Source organism: Stomoxys calcitrans, chromosome 2 (assembly GCF_963082655.1).
Source record: "Stomoxys calcitrans chromosome 2, idStoCalc2.1, whole genome shotgun sequence".
NCBI lineage: Eukaryota > Metazoa > Arthropoda > Insecta > Diptera > Muscidae > Stomoxys > Stomoxys calcitrans.
Window position 1 is genome coordinate 114132774 of NC_081553.1, and position 17116 is coordinate 114149889.

Sequence of the window (17116 nt, forward strand, 5' to 3'; positions counted from 1 at the left end):
GTCGCCTCGATTATACCGCGATGGTATGAGCAGTGGATTATCCTCGGATACAGGCCCCATTTCGAGCCTACGGCTCGCTTACCCAACATCTGTGAGCCATCTCAGCACGCTCCTGAATGTGACACTTTCAATTCAGTTTTCTGTCCAAGATCACACCTAAGTATTTGACCTTGTCAGATATCGAAATCGTCTTATTGAGGAAACGAAAGAAAATGATCCGTTTTCGATTGGATATATTTGGAAATACCATTTTTTAATATCATTGAAAATTTGTTTATATATCAATACAGCTAAAAATACAATATTCCCATATTTATTGTTGTTAAAATATATGTATATGTATGCTTGTAGATAAAATATATCTGTATATAAGAAGGGTAATAGTTTTAAACTATTTGCGAAATTGCACACGTTTATTAAAATTTTTCAATTGTTTAAATACGCTGAAACTCCCATAGTAAATGGCATACAAAAAAAAAACGTTGAACTTAACTAACAAAATAAGGCAAAATAAATATACAATCATAGATTTTGGAAATGCACAGAGGAAGGGGGCTGGTATAAAGTTATAACTTAACAATTACAAAACCATTATTATATAGTGACCCTCTCTTGGTTTCACTTGCCCTTTCGCCCCCAGAAATATTTGTCAAAATTATAGCCGCTTTTGTCATAAGAGTAAAAACAGTTTCCAGTGGTGAAAAACAAAGTGAAACCAAGCGGAGCCCCTATAAAAAAAGGGGTATTGGGTGGGGTGTGGTCGTCAATAGTTTACTCAACGGTCACTGATTTGGCCAAGTTTCGGGGACAATCAACATCACATCCACGCAAAACAGCAATGTGATATGACAGCAATTGCATAGGAATGACAGTTAAAATACCTTGTAGGCAATCGACAGTGCGGGGAATTTCCAGGCTGCGGGAGGAAAAGGCTTTGGTTTCTTCATCACCTTCTTCACAGATTATAATGGGACGTCCTTTGCGCGAAGTGACTTGCTGCAAGGCGTTCATGCATTTGGTGTAGACTGGATCGCGTAGAACAATCATAAGAACAGGCATCTCATCGTCGACTAAAGCGAGGGGACCGTGTTTTAGTTCTCCCGCCAGTATCCCTTCGCTATGCATGTACGTTAATTCCTTGACTTTTAAGGCACCTTCAAGGCATGTGGCAAAGTTATAACCACGCCCCATTATCAACAGAGATTTGTGCATATACAATTCCTTGGCTAAATCGCGAATTTTCGTATCCAATTCCAATACCTTCCTAATTTGATCGGCCAAATTGGACAGGCCTTTAATGATCTCTTGACGTCTGGGTTGAATCGATAAACGATCATCAGACATGACCAAGGCAAACATGACCAGCGAAATGAATTGAGAGGTATATGCCTTGGTGGAAGCTACGCCTATTTCAGGCCCGGCATTAATGTGAACGCCACAGTGAGATTCACGGCCAATACTGCTGCCCACAGTGTTTGTGATGCCCACGATTAAAGCTCCTCTTTGCTTGCAGTACCTTAAGGCGAGTAGAGTGTCAGCCGTTTCTCCAGACTGCGAAATGAAAAAGCACACGTCATCACGAAAGATGGGAGTATTACGATCCAGAAAATCAGAAGCCAACTCGACCATGACAGGAATTTCTGTAAGCTCCTCCAAGAGTTGCCTAGTAGCCACCGCACTATGGTACGAAGTGCCACATCCGATCAGCATTATGCGCCGGCATCTTCTTATCTCCGGTATGTATTCTTTGATACCTCCTAAAACCACATCTTGTGATTCAAACTTCACACGACCTCTCATGGTGTTTACCACAGACTCGGGTTGTTCGTAAATTTCCTTCAACATAAAGTAGTCATAGTTACCCTTCATGATCTGTTGGATTTCGGTTTTCAATGTGGTGATTTCTCGAGCATGGGCATCGTCCAATGACCTTTTCAACCGATGGATGCTTAAGGCACCATCCTTAACGGCGGCCACATCATCGTCTTCCAAATAGATTACACGATTGGTGTGCTCAATAATTGCCGAAGCATCCGAGGCAAAGAAATATTCAACTTCAGTATCGTCCAAAGGCATAAACTCGGAATGGGATTCGGTGCGAGTAACAGGCAACATTGATGGCATATTACTATGGCCGTGGGGACGATGTTCTTTGGCATACAAAATGGGAATGTGGTCTGTGGCCAAACGTGTTTTGGTCTTAATGCCTACCAGCAGGGGAGAGCCGCGGCGTGAAGCAACACATTCGCCAGGAAATTCTTTAGATTTGAAGGCCACGGCAAAGGCTCCCTCCAATTGTTGAATTGTTTGCTCCACCAATTCGCGAAAGGTATACGATGGATGTTGCGTCCACAAGTGATGAACCAGCTTCGCAATTACTTCTGTGTCAGTGTCCGACTCAAAAACATAACCCCTTTTCTCCAGCAGGGTCTTTACATCCTTATAATTGGTTATAATACCATTATGGACTACCACAAAACTGTTGTCCAAATCAGAACGCTGAGGATGTGAATTCATTTCGGAGGGTACACCATGGGTTGCCCATCTGGTATGAGCAATACCGACATGTGTGTTCAATGCAGCCGAGAAGTCCTCGTTGGAGCACAGCTCCTGTATGGCATCCTCCAATACCTTGACTTTGCCAATTCTTTTGACCAGTATAACGTCATTGTGCTCACCCGGACCATCAATGGCTATGCCTGTGGAATCGTATCCGCGATATTCCAGACGTTTCAAACCGTTCACCAACAAATCCAAAACCTCATGACGTGTTTTTGGAGTTAAATAATTTAGATAAGCAAATATTCCGCACATTCTAGCAAAACTTCTTCCAAACTCAGCTGCAGCGTAACTTGTGCACTTATGGTATGATAAGGAAAGATTAAAAAATTGCTAATGCGCCCACCCTTTTCTCCTCTACGTGTTCTTTATTGGTGTACGTACACCCTAGCAGCAACTTCCTTCCCTTTTGATATTGTGATACGTAAACAATGCCGGTGTATGCGTGCGTATATGTTCTACAAAGTGACAGCTCAGAAGTTGTATATAGATAAAGGGTAATGGGGGGTGAGAGATGATGGGGGATAAATTAAATTTTTTGATTTGTTATCGATAACTGTAAAATGAACAATACAGAGTTGTTTGCAGTTCATTTCAAATATGAAAAATCGTTTTTATAAAGCAGTTAATGTAGATTCCAAACAACGGTACTGAATATTGGTGCCCCATCTCAACCCTGGACATTGAACTAGCCTTGGTGTCAACTGGGGAATTATACCAAACATCCAATAAAATTAGTGATCTATGGTTGACGCTGCCAGTAACCCACGACTGTAGAAAAGGAAAAAAATACATTGTTAAACCGATATCCCTAATGTTGACAACCACTCGAAATGATTAAGGGACTATCGATGAAGCATTACCATCTTACAGGAAGTCTGATTTTTTTTAGAAAGGCTTTACAACATTAAAATGCCTTTCCCCCAGCGATAGGGTCAATGCTCCGGAACCACCTTGCTACCCCAAGCGAGCTTGCAAAGGATCGCTACCTCCACATGCTAGAATGTGGCTACAACAACAACACTTAAAGGAAACGGGGTGTTTTGTAGACACAGATTTGCGGAGGGGTTAGTATGGATACTACATGCTACTACACAGAGTTGTAGTAGGTAAACCATCAAGAATGTATTCTATAAACGCCCAGAGGCGCCAACCATGATATAAAATCCGATGATATGCGCAAACCATTGTCTACTCCGGAAAGGGTCGCCAAGTTGGAACTTTGAAGCCAAACATCATATTCAAGAAACGCTTTGTATCTTACCAAGAAAGTAACGTTTGGTAAGTTTGTATGGTGATACTATATTACAAATTTGCTTATGAACATTCCATTAAGGAACTGTGGGGATATTTCTCTCATATTAATGTGTGTTGTCCGATAAAAGTTTAAGCTCAATAATAAGGACACACTTTTTTTATTGTCGAGTCTGAGATTACGCAACTAATTTTCTAAATCAATTAGGATAGTTTTTTTTCTGAAGCTCCCGACGGGATTTGAAACCTGACGTTTAGCGTCAAAGGCAGACATGCTAACCTCTGACACAAAAATCAGCCGAAAACCCACCCAAAAGACATGTGAAATGATTGGGCAATATTGAAACAATTGAAACAACATTTTAAACCCACGCAAACGAACGTGAAGACCGATTAAAATGATATGGGACTTAAAGAAAGGTATTTAGGAGTATTTGGGAGTATAATACATATTTGGGAGTATGATACGAATCCCGACACGGGTTAGCTGTGAGCACCACATAGGCTACAGCATTGAGTTCCAATTTGTGTGGTGTTCGTTGCTGTCACGAGAAGCTTAGTTGCGAGCTACCAGGTGCCTGCACAGATTGCGGATAGTGGAATGCTCCATACGGAGTAGCTACAAATACAGAGTGCCTATGACGATCGATATGACAAGGCGAGTTATTGGCGCCTTTAAATAACCGGAAAGAGCTTGCTCACATACAGGAGCTTGACGAGGATCTCCACCTCCACACGAAAATGTGGCTACAACAACAACATTGTGGGATGGGGCGGATTAGTATCCGCACCCTCTTTTCTACCTCACCTTAACCCTAGCAACTCAATATCTCGAAAATTTACTTAGATATAGCACTAAGCCGACGATATGTTGCGGAAGCATGGGTACTTGCGACAGCAGGCAACTCACTTCGTGATGGCATCGAATGAACTACGAGCTGTATATAAATTTGGCATAGTTAAACGTATAAAAAAAACGTATCAATTAGAAGCCCTAGGTCTTGCTGATTAAGTTCGATAAGTAATGTTCTTCTCGCCAAGAAATTCGGCCCGCCATTGGTCATACTGCAACCTTGCTCTAGCGGCTCTCTATTGCAATGTTGATCATCTGGAAACAGTCTTTTATGTGCTGCTTATATAAGATATTATAGTTTCGGGATTGACCTATGAGGTCGGATCAAAAAATAACCGTTATTTTAAATTTTCTCAAGAAGTATTTACTTATTCATTAATAACTATCTTGTCTCCTTCAAAGTAATACTAACATCGTCCTTCCATTTGTAACTCATCGAAGTAATGATCTGAGACCCAACAAAATTTATGGGGTCTGATAAAAAAAATACCGTTATTTTAAACTTTTTCAAAAAAGTATCTATTTTTTGGTCAATAACTATCTTGTCCCCTTCCCATAATCCTCCTTAGGTTTTTTTCGTTTTTTCCAATCGTCAAAACATTTCTGAAACGCGCTTTTTGGTTACACAAGAGTTACGAAGAGCACACCAAAATACGACTAACCTTTATCAATCCTATGGCAGCCGGTTGTACGTACCGGATTGACCCTATGGAATCCTTCACCGGCAAGGACTGCCGCCTCGGTGCACAACACACTGCTACAACAACAACAACTAAACTTTCTATCTGTGAAAAACCAACTGGTAATCCAAATTGGCTGCTAAAGGGTGATTTTTTTGAGGTTAGGTATTTGACAGATCACGTGGGATTTCAGACATTGTGTCAAAGAGAAAGATGCTCAGTATGCTTTGACATTTCATCATGAATAGACTTACTAACGAGCAACGCTTGCAAATCATTGAATTTCATTACCAAAATCAGTGTTCGGTTCGAAATGTGTTCAAATTTTGACAAATTTTGTTCAGCGATGAGGCTCATTTCTGGTTGAATGGCTACGTAAATAAGCAAAATTGCCGCATTTGGAGTGAAGAGCAACCAGAAGCCGTTCAAGAACTGCCCATGCATCCCGAAAAATGCACTGTTTGGTGTGGTTTGTACGCTGGTGGAATCATTGGACCGTATTTTTTCAAAGATGCTGTTGGACGCAACGTTACGGTGAATGAACACATTTCGAACCGAACACTGATTTTGGTAATAAAATTCAATGATTTGCAAGCGTTGCTCGTTAGTAAGTCTATTCATGAAGAAATGTCAAAGCATACTGAGCATCTTTCTCTTTGACACCATGTCTGAAATCCCACGTGATCTGTCAAATACTAATGCATGAAAATCCTAACCTCAAAAAAATCACCCTTTATTACCAGCATATATAACAGACACGTGCACCAACGTAAAAGAAAAAGGACCTCGTATGTAGGCGCTCCACACGAACTCTAAGGAGACTGTGATTCTACGTTTGCAGAGTATTCTGGTAGGTCTGGATATTATGCCACTGTATTCATGTATAAGTTGTTATATATACATTTTCATATGTAGGTGAAGATCCTAGTCAAGCTCCTGTAGGTGAGCAAGCTCGTTCTGGTCCAAAAGACTGATCGCCGCATGAAAAAGACGGCCATCGGTTAGTCAAAGGCGCCAATAACCCGCCTTGTCACATCGAGCATCATAGGCACTTGCATCTCTCAAACAGTTCCCACTTCACAAGGTCTTACGCAAGATAGGTTTATTACTAATTAACTTGTCTTACTCTGACGCCAAAGATTTCAGCACCGCCTCTGCTAAAATGTGCAGCAATCCAGGGCAAACATAAGTTGTTTAAAAGTATACTTTATCTTAAACATTGGGTAAATATCGTGCTAAATTTTTCGTAAATTGTTGAAAGTTGTTTTCACTTCCCAACACAATAGATTTTTAGTATATTTTGAAATAAAGGCGCCCAAGTAACGGCATTGTTATTTTACTGTCAAGTTCGAAAACACAGAGATGCTCAATGTGTGCATAAGCTAGCAAATAAATCTACAACAATTTTTAAATATATATATACATATATAAACTATTAACTATACGACTCATATATATGTACAAGTATTTTATTTATGGTAGTTAATCTATGCCAAAAATTGCGGAAAACTTATTTCCTAATATTTCGCAATCTCAATTTAAAACCATTAGTAGTACTAACTTTTGTCTGAATATACCGTGAGCATGTTTTGCATTGTTGTTTTTACACGAGGTTGTCATATGCCCCCTTAACACACACTTTTCCCCTCTAATGAGAAGTGTCGAAATGTCATCGTTCTTTTCGAAGTTTCTACCACCGCAAAAACCACATGTCTTCTCGGTCGCACGAGAATTTTTAAAAATTTACACTGAAATATGGTGAAAATAGTTGTGAAAGTGTACAGAATTGACAATTGAATAACACATCGTTATATTTCCATAAAGGATCAGTGCTAAATTGTGACGGAAAGTGTTAAAAATCACTTCAAAGATTTTTCCTCTGACAAACACAAGAAGAAGAAAATCACACATTTCCTCTTCATACGTTATTCGTTTAATATCGTTTGTGTGTGTGTTTCGCTTGACATTCTTCGAGTTGTCAAATTACGTATTATTTGGCATACGTTTTGGTACGTTCGTTCGTCGTGTACGTTTCGGTCGAGTTTCCCCTCATTCGTGTAAACTTTACCGTTTGTTGTTGTTTTTCTTCTTGGAGAAAATCCGTGTGCGCATAAGAGAAACGTAAATAACGTGATATTAAACAAAAATAAAAAACAACAGAAACAGAAGCAGCGAAACTAGTGCAGAACAAAATAAAAACAAATCTGATAGTAAAACGTAGAAAGAAGAGTGAAGTGAATAGAAAAACAAAACCAAGTGTTTCCTTCCGTTGCTGTCAATTACGTCGTCTTAATTCTCAACTTCAATTTGAATTATCTATTTGTGAGTATGTTGGGTTTTAATAGTGTTAGTTACTAATTTTTATGCTACCCACTACCACTATATCATGTTGATGAACGGAGTGAACTTTTAATTTGGATTTGATTTTTTCTCGCAATACGTTTGAGGTTGGTTGTTTGGTATGGTTGCTGTATTTTCGAACTATTTTTTCCCCTTCTATTTTGAATTGCTATCAGCTGTTTGCAGTGTTGTTTTTCTTGCACTTGGTTGCATCTGGTAGGAGGAGAAATTTGCAAAACTAACAAGGAAACGGAACCATTTACTTTTTAACCATTATCAGACCACCAATAATGCAGTTTGTATATGAAATCAAACATTTTAACGGTCAAATTGCACTTTATAGGACTGATCTAACATAAGTGTTGGTTAAAAAACTGTAAAAATTAGCGCTTCTCAATGTGTAGGAAATATAATTGAGGGGTTGTTCATATTTGATCTACACTGAACGAAAAATGTAAACCTAGGTTATTGATAGTGGATTACATAATACCGTGTCAGTTTGGTCTCTTCAACTCTGTGACACACAGTGGAATAATATTCAGATCTGTCAGAATGCCGCCCTCCGAACTGCGACGGGCTGTCTCCTCAGTTCTCATGTGGACCACCTCCATCAGTAGACAAAGATCCTACTAGTGCGAAGACATAACGACATGCTGTCTAAGCAATACCTTTTGGGCTATTATCGCAGAGTTCATCCAAATCATCATCTTGTGGATAGATATCCACCGCCCAGAAGCCTTAAGGTATATCTATAGCATGAGGTTCAGCGCTATAAGAGAGAAACTCTAAATCAAGCAACAAACAACATTACACATTCCAAACTATTCTGATTATTCGAAGATCGCGGAAAAGGAAAATATAGGATGTATGATGCATATACCGCAAACAATCAGAATGAGTTACATTTTCGAACCCCGTTTCTCTGAAGACTGAAGCCATTAAATCAGTGAAATTGAGCATTTGCATGGTATTGGCGTTTCTAATGCAAGTTTTTTGATTTAGAATAGATGGAACAAAAAATTATTCTTTTCCGGATTGGACTTTCTGGACTTTTATGTAATCCAACATTGGAGGTTGTTTCTAAAATGGGAACAGGGAGTAAAACTGTGTGATGTCTTTGTGGAAAACCTATTAGTATATTTTTTGATTTTGATGCTATCGGATTATATTTATATATAGGTCCCCTGTATATTTATGAACTTCATTCGCATTTTAAGGCGGTAGTAACTACAAATTCGAGCAGTCACATGCTATTTCTAAAACCTTTTTAAGGTATGCCAATATTTTTTTTATAGTTAATTTGATATAACAAAACTTTTTCAATTAAGCAAGTTTCTAAAAAGAAAAAAAAAAATTTTGTTGCTAATTATATCCATTACCATAGGATGGCGGTATAATAATCTAGTCATTCCGTTTGTAACACCATAAAGTATATATATTTTTGATCGTCTCGACGTTCTGTGTCGATCTATCCATGTCCGCACATCCGTCCGTCTGTAGAAATAAGCCGCTTGAAAATTTGCACAGATACTAAATATTGATGTAGGTCGTTGGGGATTGCAAATGGACCATATTGGTTCAGATTTAGATATAGCTTTCATATGGACCGATCTCACGATTTGACTTCTTAAGCCCCTGGAAGCTCTAATGTTTTCCCGATTTGGCTGAAATTTTGTCTGTAGTGTTCTGTTATGACTTCCAACGACTGTTCCAGATACGATCTAAATCGGTCTATAACGCGATATGGATCCCATAAAAACCGATATTCCGATTTGACTTCTTGAGCCCTTACATGCCGCAATTTTTGTCTGATTTGTCTGAAATATTGCATGTAGTGTTGTGTTATGACTTTCAACAACTGTGTCAAGTACGGTCCGAATCGGTCTATAACCTGATATAGTTTCCATATAAACCGATCTCCCGATTTAATTTCTTGAGCCCTAACAAGCGGCAATTTTTGTCCGATTTGGTTGAAGTATTGCATGTATTGTTTTGTTATGACTTTACAACTGTGCGAAGTAAGGTCCAAATCGGTCTATAAACTGATATAGCTCCCATATAAACTGATCTCCCGATTTATAGTTTCTGATTAGTTTCTCGATGATTATTTTATAACTTCATAGGTGGAATCCTTCAGTGTATTGATTTTTAGTTTCTTCTTTTTAATTTATATTTTATTTCTAAATTTAAAAAAAAAAATTATTTTTCAAACACAAGAGTAGTACAATTTAATTTTTCATGAGGCTCGAATTACATAATGGAAATAATTAAAAATATAAAAAAGCAAAATTCATACGATCTCTAAATTAGTTTCGGATTGCTTCTTACCCATTTAAACAACTCTGAAAAATTGAAGTTAATCGTTGCAGGTTTAGATATTGCTCGTATCCATATGTGCCAACCGATTTATATCTTGAAATGGACTAATAACCATCATTTTGAACCGATAGTCAAAACCACTTCAGATTTGTATAAAGCTCCCTATATTATGTTAGGTTAAATAGAATGGGTAGCCAACCATAAAAAGGTGAGTTCAATCTGAGGCCAGTACGGTCTCCGAATAGAAAAGAATATAAAGCGCATATCCATCACACTACAAGGCATATGTTTCCAAGCGACGTCGGCCGTGCTCACTCAAGTATCCTCTCATCAAGTGCGAAGCATTGGTAATTGTATTCAGGATTTTATCGTGCACCTTGTTGATACAAACCCATCTTATCCACGTATCTGAGAAGACTCTCCAGATACTGCCCCTGTAAACCCGGGCATGAGTAGAGCAATTGTTCGACCTTCTCATGCTCATCAAAACAGCGTCCACGGGAGTCGATGAGAGGGCCTACCATGCGTGGAACCATTTGGCCTATCATGCAGTGTCCGTTTATAACTCTTGTAATCGGCTCCATATGATAAAGTTTACAACTGACATGAAAGTTTTAACATAGGGAAGTCGCTTATGCAAAACATAAAACAACATTCTTATTGAGATACGTAAACGAAATAAACGGTGCAAGGGTTAATGTTTTTCTCCCTTAACCCCGTTATGAAAATACAACCCTGACATTTTGCCATCAACTTCTATTCCCCTATTTTCACAGCTGATATCCGTGACATATGTTTGTTTTTCCTTTATTTCTCTTTGCTTTTCCTATTCGCCCCGTCGCCGCTCTCACTCTCGCACACAGCACAAAACAGCCAGCCATCAACAGCGGCCACAGAGAACAACATTGAAAGAAAAACCTCAAATTCTAACCTCACTCTTGTTCTTCTTCGCACACTTAACTCTCCGAATGGGAAGAGGAACTCATCAAACCAACCAAGCAGCAGCAGAGTACATTTTTTCATATCGTGCGTACATAATATTACGTTAAACAACTACTTTGTCAAAAGAAAAAGCTCCTTCAAATGGAAAATTTCTTTGCAGAAATTTCGAAAAGTGTTGTTCATTGAATTTCGACAAATTTATTAAAATTTTCTCCAGTGATTTGAAAAGTATTGTGATAAATTTAAAACTAAGATGCCTGCCTAATATGCCCTATTAGAATCGTGTGAAAAAACCAAGGCAGCAGAACAACATATTATATAGTATATCCAGTCAACAACCACATACGACCACACCAACCAGCCCACAAGCCCACAACTTCGCTGCAACTATATATTTTATTACTAATTAAAATTCGCTTATTGGGAAATTACACAAAAAGTTGAAATATCTTGCCATTCTTGACAAGAGCCGAAAGGACTGAGTATCAGTAGCAGCGAAAAGATGATGCAATTCATTTAGACAGGGAAAACCCCAGGAATTGACCACGACATTTGTTTGTCAAGTCATCATCCTTATTTGTTGCCGTTCATTCTTGATTCAGTCAGGTGGTGGTTGTGAATAGTTGTTGCTGTTATTGTATGTATTAATTGATGTTAATTAAAATAATTTTATTTCTCCCATTTACTTTGTATTTTCATCCCCCACAGACTGGATTTAAATTCTAATCTCTAGGAGCTTGGCCATCCCATACAAGAAGGTCCCCAGAGTTTGGTGTTTTGCTGTAGTAGCTTGAGTAGGCAAGGAAGCACCCAAGAGTTTCCAGCGTCTGCTTGACTCGAATTCTGGAGTAAATAACGCTTGAGACGTTATTGTACTCTGGAAGCCGTTTGAGAAGAACAAACCCCCCGACCTATTATGTCATCCAAGGAAGAAACTTCAACAGGGGCTGTAGCTGCAGCAGCCACTGTTACTGCTACACCCGCTGCAGCAACTGCCGCCAGTGGTGCCGCTGGTGGTGGAGCTAATAACGCCGCTACTGGTTGCTCGTATGCAAATGTTTTGCAAAATTTAGATGCAAAGAAAGCTGCTGCTGCTACTCCAGCAGCCGCAGCAGCAGCAGCAGCAACCGAAGCTCCAACTGATGGTGCCACAGTTGCCAGCAATCGAGATGAAAAGGAAAACCAACCGGATGCTAAGGCTACTAAATTATGGAGTGATGAGGTCGATCTGGAAGCCATGAGTTCTGCCACAACAGTAGCGGGAGAAAAGCGTGCAGCTGCCAATACGGATACTGCCGCCGAAAACTCATCTGAGGTCGATGACAATGGTGATTTTGTGCCCGTTGTCTCGAATTCTCGTCGCGATCGCAAAAAGGCTCGCAAAGATAAAGTGCCTAGAGATGGACGTGGCAATGGCGGTGGCAATGGTGGCCAAGGCGGCGGAGGTCAAAAATCAGGAGGGCAAAGACAACGTGGAAATGCCAGCGGCAATGGTGGGCCTGGGGCCACTGCCTCCACGGGTGAAAAAAGCGAAGGCGAAAAGAAATATCCCCCACGACAACGTCAACGAAATGGCAGTCCACGCAAGTCCGGAAATCATAAACCACTGCCCAAGGAACAACGAAAGGATGCTTCACCCAGTGCTAATGCAGAAAATGCTAGCAGCGGCAATGAAGCCAAATCAGGCGATGGTGAAACACATGCTCAAACATCTGCTGCAGGTACTAATGCTGTAACAGCCAATACTTCGCAGCCCAAAAAGTTTGTTGCTGCTCCCCCACCGAAGGTCAACGCTTGGAAGGTAAGTGCAGATTTTCAGTGAACATTGACAATTGATACTACAAATGAAGTTTAAGTTTTACAGTCAGGGAGGCATCTTTGATGTATAGTCTCTAACCACTCTTCATTATACCATAAAAAATGAGGGACCGTACCATGTTGTTTCCAGAAAATAAACACTTGGTTAGTAACAGAATATAAAATGTCTTTCCTCAAGCCAAGAGTTGCTTTCTTGGAATAAATAGTATTGCTATTTTCTACATGGATGTGACAATAGGCACAATACATATACCATGACTATGCATATTTCTAAAATAAATTAGCAGAGAACTGTTTGAAACTTATCAAGGAACCACGTACGTTTCCGTACCGTTTGTCCGTAGACAACTTCAAGCTGACGATAGCAAAGCGATAGACAACTTCAAGTTTAGATTTTGCCACATAATCTTTGTGACCATCTGTAATCCGCTGCCCTTTGGCCGCTTCTCGAAGAATTTTCAGGTTGCTAGAGGCATTTCAAAGATTTCAGTTCCTTTGTTTGCGACAGTCAAATGGCGAATTTTGATTTTAAAAATATCGGACAAAAAAACGATCCTTTGGATGCCACTGACAATTGAAGTGTTGGTGACTTTTTGAAGCACCACAGAGCAATATATTTCTGACCTGTGTTTCACGCCCCTAATTTTTACTATTTGACGTCTTGAACGTTGACTTACTTTATTTTTTTCTGATTACCAGTACCTAGTTGCTATATTCAAGGATTGTTTCCTCCATATCCTTTTCATCTAGCCATTGTATCTGTTGCCAGATTACTATCTTCATCTGTACAGAAGGGTATGTCCAATGTTGTTTACTGTTTGGTAAAATGATGGAACTACATTACGATTCTTAAGAACTTTATACGCTTCTACTCTTTCCTTTGCTCATATATGTCTTACCATTCGGCTACTTGTTGTTAGGTAAGGTTCAAGGGCAATTTCCATTGCGAGTCGCCACTCCATTGTCTTCGCCCACCAAAGAGAGGATGAGAAAAAAAAACGACAGGGAGACAGATAGAGATGCACCATAGTACGGCGCCGTTACCTTGATTCCATCAATGAGGGAGAAACTGCGATTTTTTAGCCGGGATCTTCAACTCCACCACCGGCGAAGTATTGCTGGCATCTGATTGTACTCAGAGTGAGAATATATTAAGGATTCTTGATTTCTGCTAGACGTCAGGTTATGTCCTCTCGTGTCGAAATCGACTCCAGTGGGATTAGATTAGTCCCTTCTCCCTCTGTGTAAACTCGTCCTAGCTGTTACCAACAAACCTTCGTAGGTAAGAGCAAGACCGTCTCGAGTTCTTGGCCGTGCACTCTGGTTTGCCAGTTTTCCTGTCGCCAAGGCGGTGTCATGCATATTCACAGATGTGGAGGTTTTTTGATTTGCATTGTTGTTGTAGCGACCGCGGGGGCCATCGTAGCACGCTGAAAGCCTGGGCACAAATCCTTGCAATAACTTTAGAAAACTTTAGAACATTACAAAAATTTCAGCTGTGGTTATCCGCTCCGAATGCCGGCGACATTTGTGATGAACTTTGCCATGTTAAAACTTCTCACCAAAGAGATGTCGCACTGCGGCACGCCGTTAGGAACCGGCTATAAAAAGGAGGCCCCATATCATTGGGCTTAAACTTCAATCGGATAGCACTCATTGATAGTGGGAGATTGCCCCTGTTCCTTAATGGGATGTTCATGGGCAATTTTGCATTGTTGTTGTAGCCGCATGTCTATATGTGGAGGTAGCGATCCTCGTCAAACTCTAGGAGACGCGCCCGGTAGCTCTCATCTGAGCTTCTCGTGATGACAATGAAAGCCACGCAAATGGGAGCTTTGAGTTCCAACCCGTGTGGAGCTCATAGTCATGTTATGACGCGTCTCTTTGCCTGTTGTAGTTTGCGATCTGCAGAAGCCAGATCCTTTATCATGCCGTTTGGGACGCTCTGTTTGCAAAGTCCAATGCATGACTTATCGTCCTAGTATATGATTTTCTAAAACTTTGTATTGCGCTGCTGTTGATAGAAGGACAGTTGGCTGGAGGACAGATAAATCCGTTCTTAGTGATTTACTTATTGTGAAATCAAGAGGACCCGGGCTTTCTCTTACAAGCGGTCTGGCTATGGGGTAGGAATCTTATTTTCAGATTGACTAGTTGACACTACGCCAGTGATCTCACCAGCATTGCGTGCTTTCTCATCAATGGTAGAGATTTTGGTTATCTTTGAGATTTTGTTTTTATTGCCTCCACCAAAGGAGGCAATATGCCACCAAGGGTGCATACTAATCTAGTCATTTCGTTTGTAGCAACTCGAAATATCTGATATATAACCCGATAAGGTATAGTACACATATTCTTGATCATCTTGACATTCAAGTCAAGCAATGGCCGTCCATCCGTTTTTACATCGATAAAAATCACGGCGCTCTGACGCGAAATTTGCACAGATACTTCTTATTGACGTAGAACGTTGGAGATTGCAAATGTGCCATATCGGTTCAGGATATAGCTTCCATAGAAAGAGGTCTTGAGCTCCTCGAAGCAGCAATTATTTTCCGATAGGGCAGAGATTTTGCACGTAATGCTCTGTTAACGACCTCAAACAACCCTGCTAAGAACGGTTCAAGCGATATTTAACCTGAGGTGGCTAACATATAAACTTTTCTCACGATTTGACGTATGGAACTCCTGAAACCCTCTGTTCTCCGATTTGGCTGCGTTCGAATACGGTCGGATATCCCTGACCACAAATCTTGGAATGTCGATAAGTACCACTTCTAGCGGGGAGATTCTTGAGGTGGTCCCATATGTAGGGAATAGTCTCCCTGTTCCACTCTTGTCTGCGGCGAAATCTTTGCTCACCTTAAGTTGACCCTCGTCACTTTAACTGTGGGGAGAACTCGTTAAATTGGGCAGCTTTAGTTAAAGTTTTAAGTATACAGTTCAGGACATAAGTCTCTATATCGCTTCCAGATGTGGTTGTTGTAGTAGTCACATATTTGCAAAAGGAAGTAAGGCTAAGGTAGGATCGAGGTGCTTGGAACGCTATTCTACATTCGGCTAATAGGACAAATGTTCTGTCATAGCCAATTAAAGGGAAAGTAAAGTATGTAAGTAAAGATACTCTACAAGCTCCTATGGGTGAGCAAGCTCTTTCCGGTCCATAGGATCGTGACATGACTGTAAAAACCATCGAGAGGTCTAGAGCCACGAGGACCGTCCAGCCGCATGGCCTGACCTGGTCGAGACCACGATTATTATTTGTAGTGATGGCATGCAAAGCAGCCGTCGTCCAATGCTATCTACGAAATATTTGAAAAGAGATCGATTGTACGACTCCCTTGATCAGGTGCTTTCCAGGTTTCAGACGAATGAAAACTTTTGCTGCCGTAATCAATGTTGGAACCACAGATTGATCTTACTCACTGCACGTGGAATCCTTACCATCAAATGTAATTTGATCAATTTAGGTTTTTATTGTTGTAATTGTAGCAAGGATGGGAAAGTCGGGACTTTAGTAATTTTTTCAGTACTTTTTCTACCCGACCTAACCACTAGAAATTTTTCGAACAGTTCCGTTGTTTTCGAGCCTTTTTCATCCTTAAAGAAGGAAAGTTCTCGCTAGATGAAACAATAGTCGCTCGAATTATATCTGTCCGACTGTCGAAATGGCACTATGCGAATCGAGTTGGGATTGTTAGGAGGATGGGCGATGGGTCCAAGTATCTAGGGGGCCGGCTCAAGCCCGAAACTGCGCCAAAACTCAAACCGCCCCAAAGAGCCATTTTGGACGATAATGCAGATATGGGGCTCAAATGAGAGGTATTTACGAGTAGACTTGGAATGTGACATTAAAAATGGGATCCAAGATATGGGGGGTCGACCCCAACCCCCTAAACCCAAGTCCCCAAATCGTAATATTAGTTGATCATGACAATATGGGGTCAAATGAAAGGCATACGAATATGAAACTAAAATTTATCTATGTGGCGCTCTAACCCCTGAAACCATAACAAATAGGTTAACTGACCAATCATGACAAAAATCAAGTGATACCTATTTTACGTAGAGTGCAATCCTAACATACAAACCTACAAAATCTGAAACGTTCACAGTTTGTGTAGGTTAGTCTGGAAGGAGCAATAGACTATATAATTTGTTAATATAGGAAGGGAGCGGACCTTCCCCTAAAATTTGTCCCAAAAATTTTTGACCATGGTAGTAAGGGGTTCAAAAGAAAAAAAATTAGAAGCAGAACACGAATTTGGTGTCCGCTTCCGGGGCCAAATGGGGGCCTAGGTGACCGACACACTACCGAACAGGACAAGCTTACAGAACATGGAAATATGGG

At 40.3% G+C, this 17116-nt stretch overlaps 2 protein-coding genes across 3 annotated transcripts in view; one reads left to right on the plus strand and one right to left on the minus strand.

Annotated features, from left to right (window-relative positions):
• Positions 1 to 297: 297 nt before the first annotated feature.
• On the minus strand, positions 298 to 3015 carry LOC106089336 (glutamine--fructose-6-phosphate aminotransferase [isomerizing] 2). The gene has a single exon (XM_013255155.2). The coding sequence runs from the start codon at positions 2812 to 2814 to the stop codon at positions 772 to 774; it is 2043 nt and encodes a 680-aa protein (XP_013110609.1). The 5' UTR covers positions 2815 to 3015; the 3' UTR covers positions 298 to 771.
• A 4018-nt stretch (positions 3016 to 7033) lies between these two features.
• The window catches only part of LOC106089331 (la-related protein 1), a 104715-nt gene continuing 94632 nt past the window's right edge, over positions 7034 to 17116 (plus strand). Inside the window, exons 1-2 of one of the 2 annotated variants that reach the window (XM_013255151.2) lie at positions 7034 to 7668; positions 11656 to 12748. In XM_013255151.2, coding sequence (XP_013110605.2) covers positions 11864 to 12748 — 885 coding nt within the window. In that variant the 5' untranslated portion in view covers positions 7034 to 7668; positions 11656 to 11863. Of the gene's footprint in view, positions 7669 to 11102; positions 11585 to 11655; positions 12749 to 17116 lie in introns of those variants that run through there. The other variant, XM_013255152.2, reaches the window with a different exon arrangement.

What these genes read in the sequence shown, in the direction of transcription:
- LOC106089336 (XM_013255155.2), bottom strand. Translation starts at nt 2,814, where the DNA reads ATGTGCGGAATATTTGCTTATCTAAATTATTTAACTCCAAAAACACGT.